Genomic DNA, 25,181 nt, shown 5'->3' on the forward strand with positions numbered 1-25,181 from the left:
TCGGGAGAACCCAGAGTTTTCTGACTCCAGTTCCCCTAGCTCTTCTCTCCCCACAAGGGGGATCCACAGATGGACTTCTGCTCCCTGAGCCCTGGGGGCCAGGCTCTGGTCAAAGACAAAGGCAGGTGGAAGAAGGTGTCCAGAGGAAAGTGGAAGTGAAGACCGTTCAGAAAAGGCACCGGATCTACCAGCAGTCACAAATACCTTTTCTCCTCTCCACCCGCCACCTCCCTGCCTTCCCAGACACCTTGGCAGGAACGTCCAACCCTAGAGTAGAAGGGAGATGGGCTGGAGGTCATCTTACTTCACAGTGAGGACGCCGAGGCCCGGGTCAGGAAAGGACTGTGCAGCCCACACAGCGGTCAGTGCTGAGGGGGCTAGACCAGGCTCTGCTGACCTCCAGACTCCTGCTTTTCCCTTTCTTTCTACTTACTGAGATCCTCTCTCTCTCTCTCTCTCTCTCTACCCCCACCCCCCCCACCCCATTTTCCTCCCCTACATACCTTGAGGAAGAAAGGGAGTGGGGAGCCAGGACAGAAAAATGACAGGGTGAGGTCAGAGGACAGGATCCGGGATCAGAGAAACTCGACAGGGTGGGGCAGGAGGTGGAGCCGGGTAACACAGAACAAGGGGTGGAAGCACGGAGATGGACAAAGAGAGCTGGTCCCCAAGCTATCTGGGAGTTTATGCCTCTGCCCCCAGTCTCTGCCCTAGTCCCATCGCTCCTCTTGGGCACTCCTCAGAAGTCACTTCCGTTTTTTCTTCTCCTTTGCCAGCCTGGCCTCCTCAGCCTCCTGGTCCTTGTTAAATTGTATCTTCTTCATGCCCAGTGGGGTCTTGAAGTACCAGTCCTGGAGGAGGAGGAAGGGGAGGAGGAGGAGGAGGAGGAGGAGAGGATAAGTGCATTGCATCTGGCCCTTGGTTCTGCCTCCTGACCTCATCCCTTCTGCCACTCGGTGAGCACCAATCGGATGGCTTGGAGAACGTGACCAGGTGTGTAGCCATCGGACACCTTGGCCAGGGCACTGATGTCCCGGCGGCTCTGGGTCACCTGGACTCTGGGTGTGCAGCCTGTGCTTCCAGATCTGTGTCTGCAGTAGCCTCTTCTCCTCCCCCGACCCCCAACCCCCCGCCCGGCAGCCCGCTAGAGCCATGGTTTCTTTCAGTCCCACCGGGTGCTTCAGGCCACAGTGTCAGACCCTGCGGCCCTCTCTCCTGTGCTCCCATGCCACCTTACCACCCGGGGTGGGGGCACTGACTCAGAGGCAGGGAGGTGAGTGGCAGCTGGTGCCAGGAACACGAAGGGTTCCTAATACACAGGCAGCGCCTTCAGGTCCCACTCAGAGGAAACCAGGTGAGCCAGTCCTGCCCACAAGTCCTTCCCTGTGACTTGCAGTTCCCTCGCGGGCTGAGCTCCATAGGGCAGCAGAGAGAGGGGCCCGAGTGTGCTGCCCGCCTAGGGCTGCAGAGGGCTGCCTCGCTCTGGTGCCGGCCCACAATCCTCCCCGCTGGTGACCCCTGACCCCCCAAGTCTCACCTTCAGGGATTCCTCCTCCTCCCTGTACACTGGGTCCACCTTCGCCAGATGACCTAGGAACTCCGAGGCCACCAGGGGCCGCCTGGACAGTTGTAGGAGCCGCCGCTCGGTGAGCACCGATTGGATGGCTTGGAAAATGTGACCAGGGGTGTAGCCATCGGACACCCTGGCCAGGGCACTGATGTCCAGGCTGCTCTGGGTCACAAGGACTCTCTGGGCGTGCAGCATCCGCTTCCAGATCACTGCAGGCATGGGGGAGGAGGTGGGGCTGAGAGGCAGCGAGCCTCTCCTCCCAGGAAGGTGGGGATCATCCCCACTCCACACAAGAAAATGAGACTGGAGGACTTAAGTGGCCAGCCCTTGTCCACAGAATCAGGCCAGGACAAAGTGTAGCAGCCAGCCCTTCCGGAGCACCTGGCTGCGGCGGTGCTGCTCAGTGGGGGATGGGAATATGAGGGGTGGTCCCGGACTCCTTCTCTGTCCGTGCCCACATCCCCAGGCCTCACCATAGCGAGAAGCGTAGTCAGGCCGCGGCATGAAGAGAATCCGTTCATAGGTCCGGCACAGCCCCTTTATCTCAGCGAGCTGCGGCTGGCTGGTGGTCCCTATCAGCATGACCCGGTCTCCGGGATTCAGCAGTCGCAGGGCCTTGGTGAGGTCCTTCTTTATTCGCTTTGGGTCCATCTGCTCTGGGGAGAAGGGGTGCGGGTGGGGACATAGTGACTCATGATATGGGCTTCCAAGTTCTCAGGACACCTGTCCACACTCACAGGGGCCCTGAGAGGCAGGTGGGAGCTGCTGTCAGTCCTGCTTTAAGGAGAAGGAAATACAGCAGGAGGAGGACAGGGGACTTGTCCTAGGTCACGCAGTGCGTGTCACTTGGAGTGGCTTACCAGGAGCTCAGGCTGCCTGCCCTTGCTCCCTTACCTCCTTTTCCTCTTTTGGGACCTTCTTATAGAAATTCTTCTCGGCATTTCCAATCCAGATCACTGAGGGTTGTAGGAGTCGAGCCACCTGGACAAGTCAGAGAACAGAAACCTGACTTTAGCCATTCCTGGGCAAGGCTCACCTCCCCATGTGATCCAACCCAGGGTCAGGGCCAGCCTAGGGCAGTGGTGGCCTGGGAGCTCCAGGCTCCATGTGACACATACTGCCGACCCCACCTGCCAGCCCTTGGCACACCCATCACCCCTCAGTGTGAGCAGAGTCCTTGCCTTCCCTGGGGATTGGGGGTGGCTACATCTTTTTTTTTTTTTTTTAATTAATATATTTTATTGATTTTTTTACAGAGAGGAACGGAGAGGGATAGAGAGTTAGAAACACCAAGGAGAGGGAAACATCAATCAGCTGCCTCCTGCACACTCCCTACTGGATTGGAATCGAACCTGGGACCCTTCAGTCAGCAGGCCGACGCTCTATCCACTGAGCCAAACTGGTTAGGGCTACATCTTAAGCCTTATCTCTCCTCCCACTTCGCCCCACCTCCCTCATTATGAGGGCTTCAGGTGTCCACAATCTCCTAGCAGCGCTCGGTAAAGACCTCACCAGCTCCTGAGCTCACGCCAACTAGGCAGGTGGGTGGCCTCCTGAGCACAGAGCCCACCCTGCTCTGCTGTCACAGTCTGAGAACTAGAAACGCCGAACCTTAAAGACCATATGCACTAGCATCTGCACCCCGGCCTTGCCAGGGTATTTGCCCTGCAGGTTAGCAGGTGACAGGTCGAACAGGTTGGCACCAGTTTCTGTGCACACGGCGTTGACCAGCATCTTCTTCCCCACGCCGGAGGGGCCCACCAGGAGGATGGAGCGGATGAGGGGAGCCATGGAGTGTATATCAGGGGAGCCTGAGAGAGAAAAGAGGCCAGAGACAGACAGGGGGCCGTCAGGGACCGGATGGGGCATGGTGTCAGGCGAGGTCCAAGGCCTGGGGCTGAGCACTGCCGCCTCCCATGGCCTGAGCAGGCCCCCAGGCAAACATAACAAGAGCGGCAGCTCAGAGGCCTTAGCAATCACCATGACTACAGGGGGGTGTCAGGAGGGAGCCCTCCCCGCTTCCAGTGTCCTTTCTGCTTCCCATGCCATCTGTTTCCACCCCTGCATTAAGAAGGGGTCCACCTAAAAGGTATGGATATCAACCTCCTTAGAAAGACACCAATGTTCTGGAAATGGGGCAGACTGTGGTTGCCACCTGGGATTGAGAAAGGGGCTGGAAGTGTGGTCTCCTCAGCAGGTCAAGAGCCCACATGACTTCTGGGGTGGCCCAGGCTGGCTGTGACCTCCAACAGGGGTGGGCCAGACAGGAGGAACCCAGTGCATTGGAGGTGTGGCTGGACATGCCTGCCTCAGCCATCCTCCTCCCCTCCCCAAGGCCTCCCTCCCCTAGGGCCTCTCACCAAGCCGGAGGATCGCGTACAAGGCTATGTTCTGTCGCACGTCGAACAGGGAAGGCATGGGCAACTTGTGGGCCAGAGTCAGAGTGGATCCGAGGTACAGGCAGTCACCTGGGGGACAGGTGGCCACCTGGTGAGTGGCACCTACTTGGGCAGGGCCAAGAGAGAGAACCACTGGAGGAGAAGGTTCGCTTCAGAGGTGGTAGTTGGCCACCAGGAAGGCCATGGCCTGGGGGCCTTGGGCACCATTCCTCAGCCTGGGAGCAGGCATGGGGGAGGGGTCTCACCAAGGAAGTCCTTCAGCAGCACTGGATTGCACTTCTTTATGAAGCCAAAGACAACAAGCTCTTCAAACAGAGAGGCCAGGGACCTGTCAGAGGATGGCACAGGGCCTCCCCCCGAGAAGGAAGGGACATGGAGAAAGAGATGAGTGGGGTGCTGTCACAGGCATGAGGAGAAGGGCTAAGAGGCCCTTCGGACCCATATCCTATGGTCAACATCCATAGTGCCACTGGGTAGCCAGTGTCAGAAGGCAGGGCACCAATCCGCAGACCCAAGAGGCAGACTGCCCATACACAGGAGGTGCTCTGTGGGTTGGGGGGTATAAGAAGGACCAGCATCCTGTAATGCTCCCTCCATCAGTCTGCTCACGGCCCAAAGTTCCACCAACAGAAACCCAGTCAGCTCCTCTTCCTGAAAACCACATTTAAGGTGAACATGGTCTGGGAGGTGGTCATCAAAGCAGCCAACATCATTGTGCTCATGACTCGCTTCAATACAGAAGTGAGTGGAAAGGGACAGCTGACTTCAATGCCCCAGAATGGGAAGTCCATGGGGAGATGGCTTTGTAGGGACAGAGCTGATGAGGGCGAAGGCTAGAGGGAGCGTTTATAACAATACTCCACTCGTATCTTATTCTATACCATCATTTCAAATCGCTTTCTTATGCTTCTGTTTGATCTTCACAGCTATCTTTTGAGTTCGGCAGGAGAAGTACTTGATTAATGACAGGGAGTCAGAGAGGTTAAATGACCTTCCCGAGGTCACACAGCAGCAGAACCAGGACCAGCAGTTGGATCTATGGAGGGTCTGCTACCTGTTTGGGGTCAGATCTTTTTCCTTCTTCCTCTTCCCAACTTTCTTTCCATTTTTTTTCTGGATAGAAACAAGCACATAGGAATCGTCCTGTGTCCTTGCCTCCCCCACTGTGTGCCATCTCCTGTCCCAGCCGGGCCTCTCAGCTTGCCTTCGGAGTCTTGAAGGGTCTGTCTTCTTCCCGGTCCACAGCCAGGCGCAGGTTCTTCAGCTCTTGACGCATCAGCTCATCCACCTGCAGAGACAGAGAGCGTGTGGAGGGGCGGCCAGGGGCTGAGGAGGACAGGCAGGAGAGGCAGGGATGGAGGCAGGGATGGAGAGGAAGACAGCAGCCTCAGAGCAGAGCCAGACAAGCACAGTGAAGGTAGCAGGCGGCCCATAACCTTCCTATGTCTTCTTTCAGAACCCTTGGCCTCGGTATTCCCTGTCCCTGCACCTGTCCACCCTCAATCCTAATCCGTATTCTGCTCATGCATGAACCCTGCTCTCAGCAAGCTACCAATGCGGGGAGAAGCCCCAGGATAGAGTGGGTCAGCTTTCAGCTGCAGCCCTAGACCCAGCCTTTGGGGTCTGTGTGAACTTGAGAAGTTGTATGACCTCTCAGCCTCAGTTTTTTCATAAGAAGCATCAGGAAAATCATGGTGTTTACCTCAGGGACCATTGTGATCATGTGATCTAATGCTCCCAAAGACACATCGCAAGAGCTCTTTAAGGGTTAGTTAAGATGATGATGGGTGTGACCCCGGGACAGAGCCCCCCATTCCCTCACCTCTAGGCTGCAGAGGAGAGAGGGGGGACCCGGAGAGGCAGAGGACAATGGGGACCAAGATGGACTGAGATGGACTATGCAGGGAAAGCAGTGGCTAGAGGGAGCTCTAAAGGATGAGCAAGCTGGGTATGAGGAGAGGGAGGACAGAGGGACAGAGCCCGAAGCAGCTGCAGGCTCTGGTGGGAAGAGGCCCGGAGCAGCGTGCCCACCTGTAACCGGATCTCCTGCTCCAGTTCCTTCCTCTTCTCTGCCCGCAGGGTCTTGGGGTCATAACTCTGGTCAGGGTGCAAGTGATCAGACCGGTTCTTCCACACATCTGAGCATGGACAGATGGACGGAGTCCCAGGTGTACTCACACACACAATCACAACACTCATGCGCGCACACACACACACACACACACATGCTCACACACACTCACACATATGCTCACATGGGCCAGGAGCCTGTTTCAGGCTCGTCTACTTCTCTCTCACTCTGTCTCTCTGTCTCTCACTCACATGCATACGTGGGCCAAGAACCTGACCCAGGCCAGCCCCCTGTCCTCACCGTTACCTGGCACTGCTTCCAACACATCACAGACAGAGGCCTGACCCCAGGATTCAGACCCAAACCCATATGACCCCACACCTTTTCTCCTTGGCATTAGCTCCTTGGCCTGCACACCCACACTGCCACCTCATGACCCACGTGGCACATGTCCACCTTCCCCAGGACAAGGGTCACTCTGAGGTCCTGGACAGCTTCCAGCCTTCTCCCCACTTACTTTTATACTCCTCGTGTCCGTCACTGATCAGGGGTACAAACTTGGATGGCAACACTTTAAGCATGTTATCTGCTTCCTACAATAGAAACACCATTTGACCTTGACCCCCTCGCCTTCACCCTTCACAAACTGACCCTAATTCTCACCCAGACCAGTTTTCCTACCAGAAATCCCCTCGGACTTTGCTCCCCTGCCCCGCTCTTCCCAATTGGTTCCCACACCCAGGAGCTGCCTTACGCTCTTCTTGGCCTTTTCTTCCTTCTCTTTCTTCTTCTTCTTCTTCTCCTTCTCCTTCTCCTTCTCTTTTTCTTTATTTTTGTCTTCTTTTTTATAGCTCTCCAGGAGCTGGTTCTCCAGCTCCATTTTTACCTGTGACCCAGGATAAAAGCTGCTTCAGAGAAGACCAAGGGCATTTTATAGGAGCAAGAGAACCCAGGCCTGTGGCTGGGGTGGACTCAGGATCCCAAGGCCTAGGGGAACTTGTGGGGTCCAGATGGCTGAGACTCCAGAGACTTATCTGGGGTCCAGGAAGAGGGGCACCAGGTGATGACGTGTTCTGACCAGAGTGGCTGCTCTCTCCTGGTCTGTGGGTACTAGAGCTATAATAGTCTCACCAGACATTTCCTCTCCCTGGACAAAGGTGCCTTCTCAGAGGCAGGTACCCCCACCCCCTTACCCCCAAGCAGTCTTCCTAACTACATATATCTCCTCCAGCCTCCTCTGCCTCCATTGAGACTGACCTTGCCCGGCACCCCACCGCCACCCTCAGTTTACACTCAGTACTCTCTGTAACCTCAGACTCCATCGGCCACAGAAAATCTGCCCCACCTCCAGGGTACCTGTTCTGGAGTCTTGTCTGAGAAGATCTGGGTGGATCCACCTAAAGACTCGTCTGGATAATTAGGGAATCGGCCAGTAAGGGCACTAAGTGAACATAAGATGGTCACAGAGATGGACAGGTGGGTGGACATATGGACGAATGGATGGGCAGGTGGAAGGGTGGGTAGAAGGGTGTGTGTGTGGATGAAGATATGCATAGAGAGGACAGGAAAGATAAGGGACCAAGGAGGCTGAGGGAGAGAGGGGAGAAATAGTTACAGAATAGAAAGGACAGATCACTCAAGGAAGACATTCCTGGATGCTTTCCCCGTCTTATTCTGGCATTTTCTCTTCTATTTGGGGTAATAGCAAGTCATGGTGGAGATGGCCCTGTAGTGGAGATGGTCCCAAGTATAAGCCAATGCATTAGCAGAGTGCTGGTGAGATGGGGTGAACAGAGAGGGGGGCCCAGGCTAGAACAGAGGACGAGTCAGGGGTGGGGACACAGGCGAGGGGGGAAAGGGGTTGAGGATTGTCAGCTGAGGCTGGGACACTGACTGGCACTCGATAAACCACTGTCGGATTTGATCCTTCATTTTCTCCCTCATGTCGGGCCCCTCGGTCTCTCTGAGAGCATCGTGGGTCTTCACAGTGGCCATCTGGAACTCCTCCTCTTTCTCTATCTGGCGGAATCTCTTGACGTCCTTCCTGAGGTTGGCCACGGACATGTGCTCCACCGGGTCGGGCAAGGGGGTCTGGGGACATGAGGAGGGGGCCAAGGGACTCAGGAGGGGGAGCGGGGAGGACCCGGCCCTAGGCCCACACACCTGCCCCCACACATTCTCTGCACGTGCCTCGCGTGCCACCCACACGGAACACCGGGCATGCCTGCATCAGGAGAAATTGTTTGGTGCCGAGACTCCTCTGTGTAAATTACTGTGATAATGAGTTTGCTAGATGCATCTGGGCAGGGCCCCCTGTCCGGGCCCCCAGCACACCCTCCCCTGTGAGCCTCAGCCCCAGCCCCCACCTGCACCCCTGCCCGGCGCCCGCCTTGGCAGCCTCACTCGCAGCCACTTTCCCGCCTCATTGGCTCCCAAATGTATTTTAAATATCACTGTGCGCAGAGACAATTACTGAAAACGCTGAGCTCACACTGCTGATGGGCCGGGTGGCAGGCTCATTCCTCACGCCCCCGCTGTGCCGAAGCCCCCTGCCCCTCCCCGCCAAAGCCTGACCTCGGGCCTCCTGGGGGGCCGATCATCAGCCCCCCAACAAGCCTCTGACCTCCACTCCCGTGAAGCAGACCCTGACCCCTCCTCCTTCTGAAGTCCCGCAGCCTCTTACAGTAGCCATCCTAGCTCTGCCTCTAACCCCTCTGCCTCTGCCCCACATCAGCCAGGCCTCCGTGGCTCTGCCCACTGCAAAGCCCCTCCCAAGGGATCATGACCCTTGCCCTGTGACCCCAAGTCAGAGGAAACAGACAGATTCAGGGCGTGGGGCCTGTGCAGAGCCCGGGGTTTGCCCCTTACCACCCACTCGCTAGTGTGCACTCTCACGCCTGCCTCATGCCATTCACACTGAGCCCTGCCCCCTGCGTGCACAGGAGAAGCAAGTCTGGGGCCCAGAGCAAGTGGGGGGCCCATAGCCCCCATGAAGCCCCCACTCTGTGTGAGGGGGTGCACCATCCCAACTGGGCCCGTGACCTCCTCCCTCTGCAGGGCTCCCACAGGCAGCCCCTCTTCCAGCCAGGGGCACAGACATGGGGGCCAGGATACTGGGTGCCACTAACCCTCACCCACACCCATATTTGAGATTCTTCTAAGGCTCTGGTTCAGGAGGGTGGGAGGGATGTGTTGGCTGTGGCTTTCCTGTCCTTCCTCAGCCAAGCCCTGAGGACCCCTTAGGCCCCTGGCACTGGCCTGCGCCCCTTCATCGTGCCCACCACAGTCCTGAGTGGCGGGGTGTGGGCAGTGCTGGCCGTACAGGGCTGTGCTCTGGGGCTGGGACACAGAAGCGTGTCCGTACAATGGCAGCCCGGGGCCCCTGCCTGTGGCCCTGCCTGTGGCCAGAGGAGGACTCACCATGCCGATGAATACCATCTCTGCCTGCCGGTCGTGCCGAGTGTTTTTCCTCTGCAGGTAACCTTTCCACATCTGGGGGAACACACAGGCCCAGACCCTCCGCTCACTGCGTTTCTCCCAGGACGTGGCTCGGGGGCTTAGCAGCTGCTTGGAGGGTCTGGCTGGGGAAGGTCTGGGTGGGAGGTGGGGGAGGAGCTGGGGAGGCACCGGGGAGGTGCAGCTCGCGGACAGATGCCACCTGGGCAGGAACAACGTGAAACAGGTGGGGCAGGGTGCACCAAGCTGCCCAGCTCCTCCGCATTGCTCCCTCAGGGCCTCCCAGGAAGTCCCTCCTCCTCTCCACCCTGAATCTGCTGTATCTTTTGAGGCACAGGTCAGAGTTCAAGTACTGCCATCTTCAAAAAGCTCATATCTCAGAATTCCCATTGCATTTGGAATAAATACTCGATTATTTCATCTGGGCATACACACCTCAGTTCTGCAGAGACTCTGGAGCTCCGCTAAACAATTCCTGCATTTTTGACACAAGGAAACTGAGCCTGGAGACGGGACAAGATCTCTCCCGGGCCCAGAGCCCGCCACTGCAGAGCTGAGATCTGGGCCAGGTATCCTGACTCCTCACCCAGCGTTGTCCCAGGCCACCAGCCCCTCTCAGACCTGCGACAACCCAGTGCCAGAGGGTAGAAGGAGTGCCCTGGGCAGAGGGAGGCAGGGGGCACCTGTCGGGCTCCTGGGACTAGCAGTGGAAAAGCCCAGGGTAATGGCTGCAGATTAGTATTTGTACTGGAGAACTTGAAGACTGGGATGAAGAATTTCCACACCCGTATGTCTGGCAGCAGGGACAAAGTGACTTGCTTTGGTTCCTGGGGGGAAGTGGGGCTCTGTCTTTAGGGTTAACCCCCCCTCTCAAAATGCTGCTTTATTGAGCCCTGGAGGCAAGGACCTCCTCCGCCATGGGGTAGCTGGATATTGGGTGGGTCACCAATTGCAGGGGCTGGGATTGGAACACTCTGCCTACTCATCAGTGATCAAATTCTATCCCAGCTGGGGTGGGGGGAGGGGTCAGTGGTCAACCTGGGAACCAGGAGGTCACAGTTCTATTCCCTGTCCAGGGTACATGTCTAGGTTATGGGCTCAATCTCCAGTAGGGGGCATGCAGGAGACAGCCGATTAATGATTCTTTTTCATCATTGATGTTTCTCTCTCCCCTCCTCTCCCTTCTCTGAAATCAATAAATATATATTTTTTTAAATAATCAAAATCTGCCCACTTGAAGCCCTGACTGATTTAGCTCAGTGGATAGAGCATCAGTCTCAAGGGTCCCAGGTTCAATTCCAGTCAAGGGCATGTGCCTTAGTTGCGGGCACATCCCCAGTAGGGGGTATGCAGGAGGCAGCTGATCGATGTTTCTCTCTCATCCATGTTTCTAACTCTTTATCCCTCTCCCTTCCTCTCTGTAAAAAAATCAATTTTAAAAATATATATATATATATTTAAATCTGCCACTTGGAGAGGCTGTCTGTCCTCAAGGGTGATGTTTATTAGTTGGTTGGTTTACTTCTGGGTTTTGGTAGAAAGTGGTTCCAAGTTTCCTCTCTCGGGCCAGCGGACAGGTCTTTGAGGCATTGGGACTTGAGGGAGGAGAGGAAAACCTAGCCCCGTGCCTGCCATTCTGGGCCTGTTTTGGAAAGAAAAGGTGGCAAGTGACTTCCTGTGACGAGCAGGGCCCCAGGAGTAGTAACAGCTGAGGAGCAAAATGGCCCTTTTCTGCACTGAAATCTTCCCAGGGCCCCTCCAGTGTCATCAAGCTGGTAACCATGACTGCCCAGCCTCGAGGCGGCCAATGAGAGAGAGGCCAGCACACACCCTGGGGGCCAGCAGGCGCTGGGAGGTGCAGAATGGCCGCCGGACGCAGCTGGACGCTCTGCAGTGAGCAGGACGGGTGTGGTTGTGTTATTTCCCTATTAAAACTGAGGGTGACCCCAGACGGCACAGTCCTGGAGGACCCCTGGGTCACATCAGTTCTCTTCCTTATATTTCCTCTTGCCTCCGCTGCCGGGAGGGTCAGGGTATATTTTAGTGACATTTTTAGCAGTCTTAAGAATTTCCAAAATGATTACCTACTCTGTTCTGCTACTTTATTATGGATCGTTCTCCCCTAATTTTAATGATCCGTCCATTTCTAGGACTTTTATGGTATCCTACTTCAAGTTCTTTTTGGGGATAAGATGTAGAATAAACAAACAAATAAGATGCACGATTATTGACTATCAAGGCCCCTAGTTTAGAGTCTAGTTGTGTGGCCACAGAACCCAAGCACCTGCACCTCTGTCTCCAATTGCCAAGCCAGGGAGGCTTCCTGGAAGAGGCGACTACCTCGCCTTTCTTCCTGGACCCTGGGAGGTTACCTTCTGAATGATGGTCGCTGCTTGGTTCTGATTGAACTTGTGCCACCCGCCCTCCCTCATCTTCCGATCCCGCTCCTCCTCTCTTCGAATCTCTCGAATGAAGGTGGCCCGGAGTCGGCCTTGCCTGGCCCGCTCAGCCGTTTGCAGCAGGATTATGGCATCAGTCCGGTTCATTACTGGTGAGACCTGGCCAGGGTGGAGCAAAGGAGCAGAAGATGGAGGGTGGGGGCTCGTATCTAGGTGGGCAGTCGGGAACTTAGGCACCGAAGGGCATGCTGGGGCATGAGCCTCCCAGGACATCTAGTGCCCCAGTCCTGCTCCTCTGTTGGTGTTGGAAGGTACAAGCAGCCTTGGAGGAGACTAGGGATTATCCAAAGAGCTCTCTCAGGCGGGAGCAGGGCAGGGCAGGGCCTCCCTGGGCCCGGAAGGGGGCATCTCTATTCCCGGAGCAGGGCTGTGGGAGGAGTCTGAGAGTGTCCCCTTGACTTGCCTCCTGGAAGGACACTGGCTCCATTCTGGATAGGATTTCTGCCAGCATCAGCTCTCGCTCCTGCTGAATGCTGGAGTACTCCAGCTGGAAGTATTTGGGGACTGGAACCTCCAGGTCTGCCTTTGGGGCAATATGGGGGACGGAGGGCCAGGAATCAGAAGCCAGGCCATTTGGCCAGTCCATTACTATCAGCTGCTTACAGAGATCCTGTGTTCCTCCCTGCCAGATCCCTGGAGCTGGAAATTTATGGGTAACTGGCAAGTCCACTCTCAGTCATCCCTTTATGATGGCTGCTTGACCTCCCCCATTGGTGTCCCAAGGAGGTCAAGATTACCCCACCCCTGCCTGGACTCATGGCCAGAGTTGAATTCTGGAGGATCATGGTAGTTATTGGGCAGTGGTTCCAAACCTGACTGTGCACCAGAATCAACTGGGGAGCCTTTAAAATGCCGACCCCCAGGCCTTCCCCAGACTACCACATCAGAATTGCATGGCCTGGAGAATCGGGGAGGGGGGGGGGATGTTTGTTTTTTTCAAGCCAACCGCTGAGTTTGATGCAGCAGGCCAGAAACTGAGACTGCCCTGCATGGGAGCAGGGAACCATGACCTTGGAGCTGCGTAGAGGCCGATGCAGAAGCTCCATGCTCTGGAACCTGCTGGCACATTCAGATCGCCTGAGGGTCTTGCTAAAATGCAAGTACAGCCCTGACCAATTTGGCTCAGTGGATAGAGCATCGGCCTGCGGACTGAAGGGGCCCAGGTTCGATTCCAGTCAAGGGCATGTATGATGGCTACCAGCACATCCTCAGTAGGGGGTGTGCAAGAGGCAACTAGTAGATGTTTCTTTCCCATCGACATTTCTAGCTCTCTATCCCTCTTCCTTCCTCTCTGTAAAAAAAAAATCAATAAAATATATTAAATAAATAAATAAATAAATAAATAAAACGCAAGTACAGATGAGGAGGTTTGGGGTGAGGCCTCCAGAGTCTGCATTTCTGACGAGGTGGTGCTGATGCTGCTGGTTCCTGGGCTGCACTTCGAGGAGCAAGCTTCTAGAGGACTCTTTCCTGATCCCTCCCGGGCCAGGAGTCTTCCCATCCACGCGGACCTCCAGCCTGACTCTCCAGCTACACACATCCCCAACTACTTGCGTGCACCTCCACCCTGCCCCAGTTTCTGAAGGCCTTCTCTCCGATCCTTGATCCATCTGCTTGACCTCCCCCATTGGTGTCCCAAGGAGGTCAAGATTACCCCACCCCTACCCCATCCCCCACCCGCACCCCCACCCCATGCCCCACCCCCACCCGCCACTGGGTTGGGTGTGGCGCCACATTGCCCTCGCACCGGGGTGAGCCCGAGGTCCCGCAGCACGTGGTCCAGGCAGTGCCACTCGCACATGTCTACCCGCACCATCTCATCCTTGAGCTCCAGCACGCGGCCCGTCACGCTGTCCAGCAGGCGCCGCAGCAGCCGCCGCTTCTGCGGCTGCACCATCTGGTCATAGAGAGTGTCGAACCCGCGCAGCAGCCCCAGGTAGTACACGTAGAGCGACGAGAGCCTGTACTGGAAGGACTGCCACTCCCAGGCGGGCACGGGTTGCAGCAGGGGCTGCTCTTGGTCCAGTAGCTCTTGCAAGGTCACGTGGGAGGAGTCCCAGAGGCGCTGGTAGGATCTGGAGAGGAGGCGGTGTGTCCTGGAGTGCTCTGGGCACCAGAGACACGGGGACATGGGCTGCAGGGGTGCTGCTGAGCCTCCGAGGAGCGGGAACTCAGGCTCCAGAAGGCGTGATGTTAGGGTTACTCACAGTGGAGCTCAGAGAGGTGAGGGGTCCTCAGGGGAAGAAAATGGCAGCTACAGTGAGCACACTGGGGCTTAGAGGTGTGAGGTGGGGGTCACTAGAGGAATGGAGAGTGGCATGGCTCTTAGGGGCTCCCTGGGAGGAAGAGGCCCTTTGGAGTTGGCAACAGTTGGTCCGTCCAGGGTGAGGGTGCAGCGCAGAGTTCTGCAGTGCTCCAGGATGATGGGTGAGGGGTGGGGGGAGGGGGGAGTGGAGAGGATGGTCTCTTCCCCAGAGCAGAGCCTTAGCTCTGGGTTTAAGAGTCCAAGAGATGTCCGAAGAGCAAAAGCTGACCCCAAACTGGGGCTGCTGAGTGAGACTCGGGGCCCTGGCCCAGCATGACCACCCCCACAGGTCCCTCTCCCTGTCCCGCGGCCCCAGCCTGATGGGATCTTGAGAAGGAGGCAGCTTGCTCTTTGCTCTCCCAGCCCTGGGGCTCCACTCCAGCCCCAGCTTACCCCTCAGACATGGTGTCCCTCCTCACGCCGCCCTTGGTGAGCTGGTCATGGAACCCACAGAAGCCCTGTGGTTCCACTCTGCCTGCATCCCCAGAACAGCCCAGTTTTAAGGGTTCTGTCTCATTGTCTCCATGTTCTAAGGCTGGAGGGGAGGGGCTGTGGGTGCACAATTGGGGACACATCACAGAGGACATTCTGGAGGCAGCACTCTGAGGAGAGGCAGGCTCTCTCTCTCTTTTTAAAAAAATATATTTTATTGATTTTTTACAGAGAGGATAGGAGAGGGATAGAGAGTTAGAAACATCGATGAAAGAGAATCATCGATCAGCTCCTCTTGCACACCCCCTACTGGGGATGTGCCCACAACCCAGGTACATGCCCTTGACCGGAATCAAACCTGGGACCTTTCAGTCCGCAGGCCGACGTTCTATCCACTGAGCCAAACCGGTTTCGGCCCTGGAAAGTTAAGGCAGAGTGTGGGACCAGCTGTGGCTACTTCTCTTGTGAGGATCAAATAAAAGAATGGTCCCTGTCTGAAATCACCCTGTAACTTCGAGGCTCTGGTGACTATTAGTCCTGAGGGTATTACTGAAGCTGGAGGAAACCTATGCTCCTTAATGCAGACCCAGCTCATTCTGCTGTGCAACTGTCCCGGAGGTTCAGGAGACCATTCTTTAGAAAAGACAAAACATCATATCCCGACTCTGGCCAGCTGGTGGTTGCCTTTCAGGCTCAATATTAAGCAGGGACTTAAAATTAAATACATACAGGGCAAAGGAAGGGGGGGAGGGAGGCAGCAGCAAGGAGGAGCCAGAGATAAGTTCTCAGGCATTAGTACCTGAGGATCTTGTCAAAATGCAGGTTTCAATTCCACAGACTGAGGTAGGCCTGAGAGTGCATTCCCAACAAGCTCCCAGCATGCAGACACAGCCAGTCTCTGGATGGAACCTGGAGAAGCAAGGTACGAGCCGGGAAAAGCCGAGGCTCAGGGGCCAGGTCTGTGCCTGCCCGCTTCTAGCTGTGAAACCCAAGCGTGGATAATTAGTTCTCATGTCAGGGCACCTCTATGTGAGTCTCTTCATATGAGAAAATGTGTGTGAAGGCAGCCACTGTCGCAAAGAGCCTCCTGAGCACATGGAGTTGAAGCCGATGAGCTGAGTCTGTCCAGTCACAAAGAGAACACAGGGGACTTAGTCACTGACTCCCACCCCTCCCCTCCTCTCCGAGCTCGGGACAGCATTTATGGGTCACATGCCCATAAGCTGGAGCCAAGCCTGAATGAGAGAAAAGATACATGGGGTCAGGTGTTAAGTGGTGAACCTGAGTGAGGGACATACAAATGTCATTGTATTCTCTTGCAACTTTGTGTATGTGTGTGTGCGTGTGCGTGAGTGTGTGTGTGTGTGGTGGTGGTGGTGGGGGTGTGTGTTGAAATTTTTAAAATGAAATTGAGGAAGAAAAGTTAGGAGTCTCGCCGGAACCGGTTTGGCTCAATGGATAGAGCGTCGGCTTGGGGACTGAAGGGTCCCGGGTTCGATTCCGTTCAAGGGCATGTATCTTGGTTGTGGGCATATCCCCAGTAGGGGGTGTGCAAGAGGCAGCTGATAGATGACTCTCTCTCATCGATGTTGCTAACTCTCTATCTCTTTCCCTTCCTCTCTGTATAAAATCAATAAAATATATTAAAAAAAAAAAGTTAGGAGTCTCAAAAACCTTTCTACCAATTTGTTCTGAAATGGAGGGGAAGAAAATGTTAGGGGAGAATGAAAACATCTTACAGATCCCAGCAAGCTATTTGCAAGCTGGCTCAGGCCTTCTGTTTTATATCTTTAAAAAAAAAAAAAATGCATCTAGCCGGGACCGGTTTGGCTCAGTGGATAGAGCGTCGGCCTGCAGACTGAAAGGTCCCAGGTTTGATTCTGGTCAAGGGCATGTACCTTGGTTGCGGGCATATCCCCAGTAGGGGGTGTGCAAGAGGCAGCTGATTGATGATTCTCTCTCATCGATGTTTCTAACTCTCTATCCCTCTCTCTTCCTCTCTGTGAAAAATCAATAAAATATATTTTTTTAAAAATGCATCTAGCCTGGCTGGTGTTGCTCAGTGGTTGAGTGTACAGTTAGATTGCCAGTCAGAGCACATGCCCGGGTTGTGGGCTTGATGTTCCTATCTCTCTCCTTCTCTCTTCCTCTCTGAAATCAATTATATATATATATTTATTCTAATAAAATAGTAATATGCAAATTGACCATACCTCCGCTACACCCACAAGTCACGCCCACAAGCCAATCAGAGTGAGTATGCAAATTAACCCTAACCAAGATGGCTTTGGCCACAGAGAGCAGGAGGGAGGCTTGGGTTTCCCAGGCAATGGAAGAAGCCAAGCTTTCCACCTGCCCTAGCCTGCCTAAGCCTCCACTCAAGGCTACAAAGTTTCAATTGTAGAAGGTAAATAAATTCCAGATACCAGGGCCTCTGCCTGGGTTGCTGGGGTCGTGGCTGGCTTGTAAACCACCACAGACCCCTCGCTCAGACCACCCATGCCCCAAGGGAACACCCACCCTGATCCAGGACACCCTTCAGGGTAAATCAGCTAACACCCACCCATGCACCAGGTCTCTATTCTATCTAATAAAAGAGTAATATACAGATTGACCATCACTCCAACACAACTGCCCCCATATGGTCAAAGACCCTGCCCCCATGTGGACACAAGATGGCCACAACAAGATGGCCAGCAGGGGAGGGCAGTTGGGAGGGACCAGGCCTGCAAGGGGGTGATCAATCCTGCAGGGGAAGGCAGTTAGGAGTGACCAGGCTGGCAGAGGAGGGAAGTTGGGGACAAAAAGGTTGGGGGTGAGTAGTTAGACATCAATCAGGCTGGCCTGGGAGTGGTTAGGGGGTGATCAGGCTGGCAGGCAGAAGTGGTTAGAGGCAATCAGAAAGTCAGGCAGACAAGCAGTTGGGAGCCAGCAGTCCTGGATTGTGAGAAGGATGTCCAACTGCCTGTTTAGGCCCAATGGGATCGGGATTGGGCCTAAACAGGCAGTTGGACATCCCTCAAGGGGTCCAAGATTGGAGAGGATGCAGGCTGGGCTGAGGGACACCCCCACCATGCACAAATTTCGTGCACCAGGCCTCTAGTGTGTATATATATATATATATATATATAGACCTCTGTGCCCAGCATGGGACAAAAATGACAGTTTGCTAGAAATGGCATCTCAAAACATAGTCTGAAGGAGTAACACAGGGGAGATAAAAAATGGCAGCAGAGTAGAAGGATGCTGCATGGACATGCTCTCAGGAGCAGCTGGGATTAAAACTGAAATACAGAAAGACTTCCTGAATAATCAATGGAAAACTCGCAGGAGAGAACCTGATACCCAAGAACTGAAGATGGAGACCACATAGAGGCTGGTAGGAGGAGTGGAGGCTCAAAAGGGCCGGCCGGGCACATACAGATAGCAGCTGAAGTCCCAGAGAGATATCTCAGCTCGGCGTGTGTGTGTGTGTATGTGTGTGTGTGTGTGTGTGTGTGTGTGTGTGTGTGTGTGTTTCACTGAGAACTCTGGGATCTAATCCTGAAGCTGGGCTCCCCAGCAGAGAGCACCAAGCTGAAGAGGGTACCCACATAACATCTAGCTGGGAAAAGCATGGGGTGCTGTCTGCCAGGGAGTGGCAGCTGAAAGTTCAGGCTCCCTCTGAAAGGGCCAATGCACAAGAATTCCCTGTGGAGCCACCCACTTCATGCTCAGGCAGAGGGGGCATGAAGTGGACTGGAGCTATGAGAGCAGACCCTAGGACTAGGTACTCAGGGGATAGAGCTCAGAAGGCAAATACCACAAATTTCCTGGGCTGAGTCATTCCCTCACACAGCAGAGGACATCTTTTCCACACAGACATTTGCCTAACTTGGGGGGAAGACAGTTGACACACCCTATTGGAAAATACCTTGCCCTGAGGCAAATAAGAGATTAAAAGTTCCCAGGCATAAGCAGCTGCCCCACCCTGTTGAAAAAATTTTCCCCACACACCTAAGGATGATTGCCTGGGGGCAATTCAAGTCAGAATTCTATTAATCTGTAGACAAAGGCTGTCTCTGAAGGTTTGAGTCTTTGCCTGATCCAATTAGTCAGAAACAGCCTTTAACACTGTCCTGCACTAGAGATTGAGAAGTGTAGATATATAGTTACAAACCCAAACAGACACTCAAAATGAGGAATCAAAGAAATAATCCCTAAATGAAAGAACCAATGAATTCTCCAGAAGAGATAAATGAAGCAGAGATAAATTTATCTGAAACATAGTTCAGAGTAATGATGTTAAAAATGCTCAACAGTATGAAAAAAGATATAGTAACTATGAAAAAAAAATCTGAGATAAATAATGAAATAACACAAAGAATACATTGGAAGGAATATTAGGGGAGCAGATTAAGGGAAGCTAATGATTGAATCAGTGAATTAGAAGACAGAGTTGAAAATGGCACTCAATTAGAGAACCAAAAAGAAAAACACACACACACAATTAAAAAACAGGACGACAGCTTAAAGGAGCTGTAGGACAATGTGAAACATAACAATAATAGAATGATATGTGTGCCAGAAGAGGCAGAAAGGGAGAAAGGAATAGAGAAGGTGTTTGAAGAAATAATGGTAGAAAACTTCCCTAATATGGTAAAGAAAAAAGTCATACAAATTTAGGAGGCAAAGAGAGCCTCAAACAAGAAGAACCCAAACAGACCTACGCCCAGACACAATAAAAAAAATAATTAAAATGCCAAAAATTGAAGACAAAGAGAGAATCTTAAAGGCAGCAAGAGAAAAGAAAACTGTTACCTACAAAGGAGCTCCCATAAATCTGACACCTGATTTCTCATCAGAAACTCTACAGGCCAGAAGTGAATAGCATGAAGTACTCAAGGTAATGGAAAGCCAGGGTCTGAGACCAAGATTACTATATCCAGCAAGGCTATTATTCAAAATAGATGGTCAAATAAAGAGCTTCCCAGACAAAAAAAAAAAAAAAAAAAAAAAAAAAAAAAAAAAAAGGCTAAAGGAGTTAGTTCATCACCACGAAGCTATCATTACACGAAATGCTAAAGGGACTACTGTAAGGATTTGCTGAGAAGAAGAAACAGAGAGAAACCTATCCATACAAAATTAAAATAGCTATAAATAAGTACCTCTCAATAATAACCCTAAATGTAAATGGATAAAATGCTCCAATCAAAAAAGTGTAGGGTAGCTGAATGGATAAAAAAACATGATCCAACTATATGCTGTCTATAAGAGATCTACCGTAAAACAAAAGACATACACAGGATGAAAGTGAAGAGATGGAAAAAATTTTTCCATGCTCTATCCAACAAAATAGACTTTAAAAGCATCATGTTAAGTGAAAGAAGCCAGTTGGAGAAAGATAAATATATGATCTCACTCATTTGTAGAATATAACAAACAACATAAACTGATGAACAAAAATAGAGCTAGAGGGGAAAATATTCTAGAATGTAATAGAAGTAATAATGTTATTTGCAGATTTTTTAAATTTTCTACAACTTTTTTGATATCAGACTATGTTAGCACAGTTTTGGTATTATTATTATTATACTTAATATCCTTTTACTCTTGAAATATTAATGTTTATTGCATGTAACAATATATGTAAGGTTATTTTTCTTGAATAATTGGTGTTTATTGCATGTAACGTTATCATATTTAAAATCATTTTTCTTGAGATATTGTTTATTACATGTAACATATTTAAAATAGTTTTTCTTGAAATTTAAAAAAAAAAAAAACACCAGAAAAAAAAGGAGTAACACAGGAGGAATTTCAGGCCCAGAGAGGGCATGATGAAAACAGCTGGCAGTAGCTGGAGGATTCCAAACCCAGCCCCAAGTCCTACAACAGCTCACTGCCATTGAGAACATTTTTCACCTGTGCTCATGGGGTACACCCAGAAAGCAATAAAAAAAAAAGGTATAAGTAAGTGTTGCAATTCCACCTTAGTGGCCATCAAAAGTGACAATACCTGCCCTGGCTGGGTGACTCAGTTAGTTGAGCATCGTCCTATGCATTGAGAGGTGGTTGGTTAAATTCCTGGTTAGGGCACATGACCAGGTTGTGGGCTTATGCAGGAGGCAGCTGATCAATATTTCTTTTCCCCCCTTTTTAAAATCAACAAAAAAAAATTTTTAAATAAAAATAAAAGAGGGGGAAAGTGATAATATGCACGTTTGTTTCAAATCACACCTCAATTCCACATGTCCATTTTTAAATCACCACTGCATGAGAGCAGTTCACCCTTTATTTAGCTTAGGTCCCAGGTCACTTGGAGCTGGTGTACTTGGTGACAGCCTTGGTGCCCTCGAACACGGCTTTCTTGGCCAGCTCCCCAGGCAGCAGCAGGTGCACTGCGTCTGGACTTCCCAGGACGTCAGTGTGGTTCGGCCTGAGTACTGAGCCAGTCGGGCGGCCTCGCCGGCCAGCCGCTCAAACACATCATTCACAAGTGAGTTCATGATGCTTATCGCCTTGGAGGAGATGCCGATGTCAGGGTGCATCTGGATAAACGGCAGGACTGCTTTAACCAGGAAGCTCTGCCTGATGCCCCAGCCCCAGGTTGGGGATGCAGGACTACGGCCACCTCACCAGCCTCTTCCCAGAAGCCAAGAGACATGGGAATAGGGTTTCATTTTTATACTACTGTTTCCAAGTTAAAAAGAAATGGTTTGTCCCAACTGAAAGAGGCAACACTATCAGGTTCTGTATAAGCACATGCCACCATCTATCTTTTTTTAAAAAAATCCATATTGTTAAAAGTATTACATATGTCCTCCTTTCCCCCATTGACCTCTTCTAGCCCATCCCTGCCCCTCAGCATCTGTCTTTGACAAATGGAATCAGTTACACAGCACTTTGCTTTTTCCATTGAATGCATTTGCATAGTGTTTTGGGTTTTTTTGGATAGTGTTTCATAGTGTGGAGGAATCATAGCTTATATCTCCACTCCTCTTTTAATGGACATTTTGGGGGTTTTGTTTTCTTGCTATCAATGTTATAGTAAATATGCAACTTTGGACACTGTGCAAGCATACAGAAGGTTATTCCTAGAGACCGTACTGCCAAGTCAAAGGGTGTGTGACTTAACTTGGAGATTGTTGTTACCAAATTACCTGCCAGACAGCACACCTATGTGACCCAATCTTCGCACGAGATGAGAGGAGTCAGGACACCCAGGTTCTGTGGCTGGACTGTGACTCATTCTGTCACCTCAAAAAAGGCACTTTCCTCATCCTCAGTTTCCTCTTTTATCACACAGGATATTTTTATTTTTTAAATATATTTTTTATTGATTTCAGAGAGGAAAGGAGAGGGAGAGAGAGATAGAAACATCAATGATGAGAGAGCCATTGATTGGCTGCCTCCTGCATACCCTACATACACTGGGGATTGAGCCCACAACCCGGGCATGTGCCCTGGCAGGAATCGAACCAGTTGGCTGAGCCCCACCAGCTGGCTATCACACAGATTTTGAACTAGGTAATCTCTAGTAAGACAAACGGTGGGGACCTGATACAATCCTAAAATATGAGTAGGCAGACAGTGTTTCTCTGTAAAGTGGGAGGTAAGTAACTTTCCAGTGACAGACATCAAGCTATTGGTGGAGATAGAACTAGACACCTCTGGTTACCACTGACAACAGGAAATCTGGGCCCTAACAAGGCTGGTTGAGCCTAAACCCCGGGTGTCTCATTAGATCCCATTCTCCTCAGAGTTGCCGGTGAGGGTTTTTGTGTGTTGGCAGCTCACTCAGCAGCTCTCCTCTGCAAGGCCAGTCCTGGCCCAGCTCTTCCCTCACGATGTTTGAGCCCCGGTTAGGCTAAGCTGCAGGACTCACTAATACCTGCTCCCACACACACTTGCTTCAGGACACTGGAGTGTGTCATCCAGAGCTACCCTTTGGCCACCCCACCCCACCCTTCCCAGAGACCAGGTTGTCAGATCACTAAGACTGCTAATGTCTGGAGACAGGCTCCACCTCTGGGTAAGAACCTGAGGCGGATTGCAGAGACCTAGGCAGGCAGCAGAGCCGTTGGCCAGGTTGTCTGGATCCTCCAGACACACTTCAATTGTTGGGTTCCCTTGGTGCCTCCAAATGTTTGTCAGTCCTAGGCATAGGTGCTTCTCAGAGGCACACCACCGGTGTGCTGCCTGGATAGAGGACACCTGTGGCTTCGGGTGGGACCAGCAGGAAGCATTCAAGGGGCTTGGCTAGAGCTGCTGCTGTCAGGTCCTGTGACTCAGTGAACCCACTGAGCCTGGATGCACCTCACGTTCCTCCTCTGTAAAGTGGACCAACCCCTTAGCTCCGCAAAGACAGTGCCACTTGTATGGAAGGCCTTCCCAAGACCTGAGTTCACACAAAGTGCTCCTCGCTCTCCCGGCACCAGCTGGAATTTGTTTGCACCATAATGTGTTTGGCACCTGGGAGATCAACCACCTTCAGCCCACCACTTTCTCATGGTCTTCCCTTTTAATTTTGTGCCACCTAACATTCCGTATAATCATTTTGTCTTTCCAAAAGCCCTGTAAGCTTCAGAACTGTGGTGGAGAGCATGCCTTAAACATCCCCTGCACATCACAGGTGCATGATCTCCTGAGAGGGGTAGAGACCTCCAAGATCAAGTTCAACCACCTCTAGAAGAGCATAGTGTGTGTGAGGCCACTCGTCTCAGCGCCAAACTAAACCAAGTCCTGACTCTCAGTGCAGCACTACCCTTCCAACTCTTTGCCAGTACATTACACACACACACACACACACACACACACACACACACACTCCCAGCTCTCATATGCTTTAGCACCTTGTAGATATACATTGAGTAGGTTTCTTTGCATCTGCTATGCTTTCTGGACTTCATCCTGGAACTACGGCCCTTTCCACTTCCAGACTGCTACAGCTGTCCATGCTCCGTGCTCATCCTCCTCCGTGAGCTGCCTCCTGCTGGTTGGGGCTACTTTTTATGAAGTGGGTAGCAGCCAGCCAGGAGGGGTTAGGGACCAGCATCTGGGATGAAGGGGTGGGGCTTGGCCCAATCCTATCCAGAATATGCTCCAGTGGTTGGCAAACTCATTAGTCAACAGAGCCAAATATCAACAGTACAACGATGGAAATTTCTTTTGAGAGCCAAATTTTTAAAACTTAAACTTCTTCTAATGCCACTTCTTCAAAATACACTTGCCTAGGCTGTGGTATTTTGTGGGAGAGCCACACTCCAGGGGCCAAAGAGCTGCATGTGGCTCGAAAGCCGCAGTTTGCCGACCATGGCTCTAGGTTAATCTTGAAAGAGACATCTCCTCTCCCCCAAGTGATTCCCTGTCTCTGAATAAGAAACCCTCCACCAGCCCACTCCTCCAGCCGACCATCCCCCACCGTATCACACCTATTAGAGTTCACACACCATCAAACAGCCACGCAATCACCTGGCACCCACTGTGCTCCGCATGGCTCAGTGCTGCGGGGGGGAGTTGGAAGGGACACAGGCATACTGTCCCCATAAAGCCTGGCAATTACAGGAGACGGCACAGAACTGGTTCACAATGAATAATAAAAGAAGTCAGCGGGCTAAAGTGTGTGGTGGGGACAGAGTTCAGAAAACTTAGTGCAGGCTGTGGTAGCCAGAGAAGGCTTCAAGGAACAAACGGGAATTTGTAGCTAGTCTTGTAGGATGAGTACAGTCCACTGGGGTGGTGAGGGGAGTGTAATTGGGAAGAATAGGGGGAAGATAAAGTGTGAAAAGCAGAGTGGAGTGCAGTGAGGCTGGAATGAGGTAGAGGATGCAGCGGGAAATCACAGCCAGGAAACCTGGAGGAGCCGGGGAAGAGAAACACTGGATGAGGTGGGGTCCCTGTGGAAGGTAGTTGCAAATGGAAGGGAAGGAAAAGGCAGCTGTTATATGGAGTTATTTGTCTCACTTTTCCTGGCTGGTGTGGCTCAGTGATTGACCGTCAACCCATGAACCAGAAGGTCACAGTTTGATTCTCAGTCAGGGCATATGCCCAGGGTGCAAGCTCAATCCCCAGCACGGGGTGTGCAGGAGGCAGCTGGTCAATGATTTTCTAGTCATTGATGTTTCTCTCCCTTCCTCTCTGAAATTATACATATATAAAACACACACAAACACATATTAAAAAAAAAACTTGTCTCACTTTGAATGCTATGATTAAAGGACCTGGAGCCACTTGAAACGCACAGGCTGGGAGGAAAGATTTCCCAACTCAGGAGGAGGTGGGAAGCCAAGTGAAGACAAGCACCACCTGTCCGTGGGTGAAAACAAACCTGAGCCAGCATCCCTGCACTACTCACCCTCACTCAGTTCCCAGCATCTGGCTGCCTTTTACATGCTAAGGTTTGAGAGGACTAGGAGGCCAATTCTCCCCCCCCCCCCCCCGCCCCCGCAAGCTTTATTGTTTCCAGTGTGGTTAAAAGAATGGCTCAGGCAAAAGCCAGACATGAGGG

The 25,181-nt window shown here is 52.2% G+C and overlaps 2 protein-coding genes across 2 annotated transcripts; both read right to left on the reverse strand.

Moving 5' to 3' along the window:
- Positions 1 to 746: 746 nt before the first annotated feature.
- DRC11L (dynein regulatory complex subunit 11 like) lies at positions 747 to 14,664 on the reverse strand (the record flags this gene model as incomplete). The annotated part of the gene is made up of 19 exons (XM_084896449.1): positions 747 to 851; positions 1,538 to 1,779; positions 2,044 to 2,221; positions 2,465 to 2,551; positions 3,182 to 3,381; positions 3,931 to 4,038; positions 4,215 to 4,297; positions 5,024 to 5,082; positions 5,174 to 5,257; positions 6,001 to 6,107; positions 6,558 to 6,633; positions 6,795 to 6,926; positions 7,397 to 7,481; positions 7,935 to 8,131; positions 9,461 to 9,532; positions 11,869 to 12,054; positions 12,359 to 12,478; positions 13,703 to 14,030; positions 14,654 to 14,664. The coding sequence occupies 19 exons, from the start codon at positions 14,662 to 14,664 to the stop codon at positions 747 to 749; spliced, it is 2,460 nt and encodes an 819-aa protein (XP_084752575.1).
- Positions 14,665 to 20,871: 6,207 nt separating this feature from the next.
- On the reverse strand, positions 20,872 to 21,348 carry H2BK1 (H2B.K variant histone 1). Its single transcript, XM_084897569.1, is given in 2 exon segments — positions 20,872 to 21,075; positions 21,078 to 21,348. Coding segments are annotated over 2 exon segments (234 nt in total). The 5' UTR covers positions 21,223 to 21,348; the 3' UTR covers positions 20,872 to 20,986.
- Positions 21,349 to 25,181: the final 3,833 nt, after the last annotated feature.

Source organism: Pipistrellus hanaki, assembly GCF_964339955.1.
Source record: "Pipistrellus hanaki genome assembly, chromosome: 10".
NCBI lineage: Eukaryota > Metazoa > Chordata > Mammalia > Chiroptera > Vespertilionidae > Pipistrellus > Pipistrellus hanaki.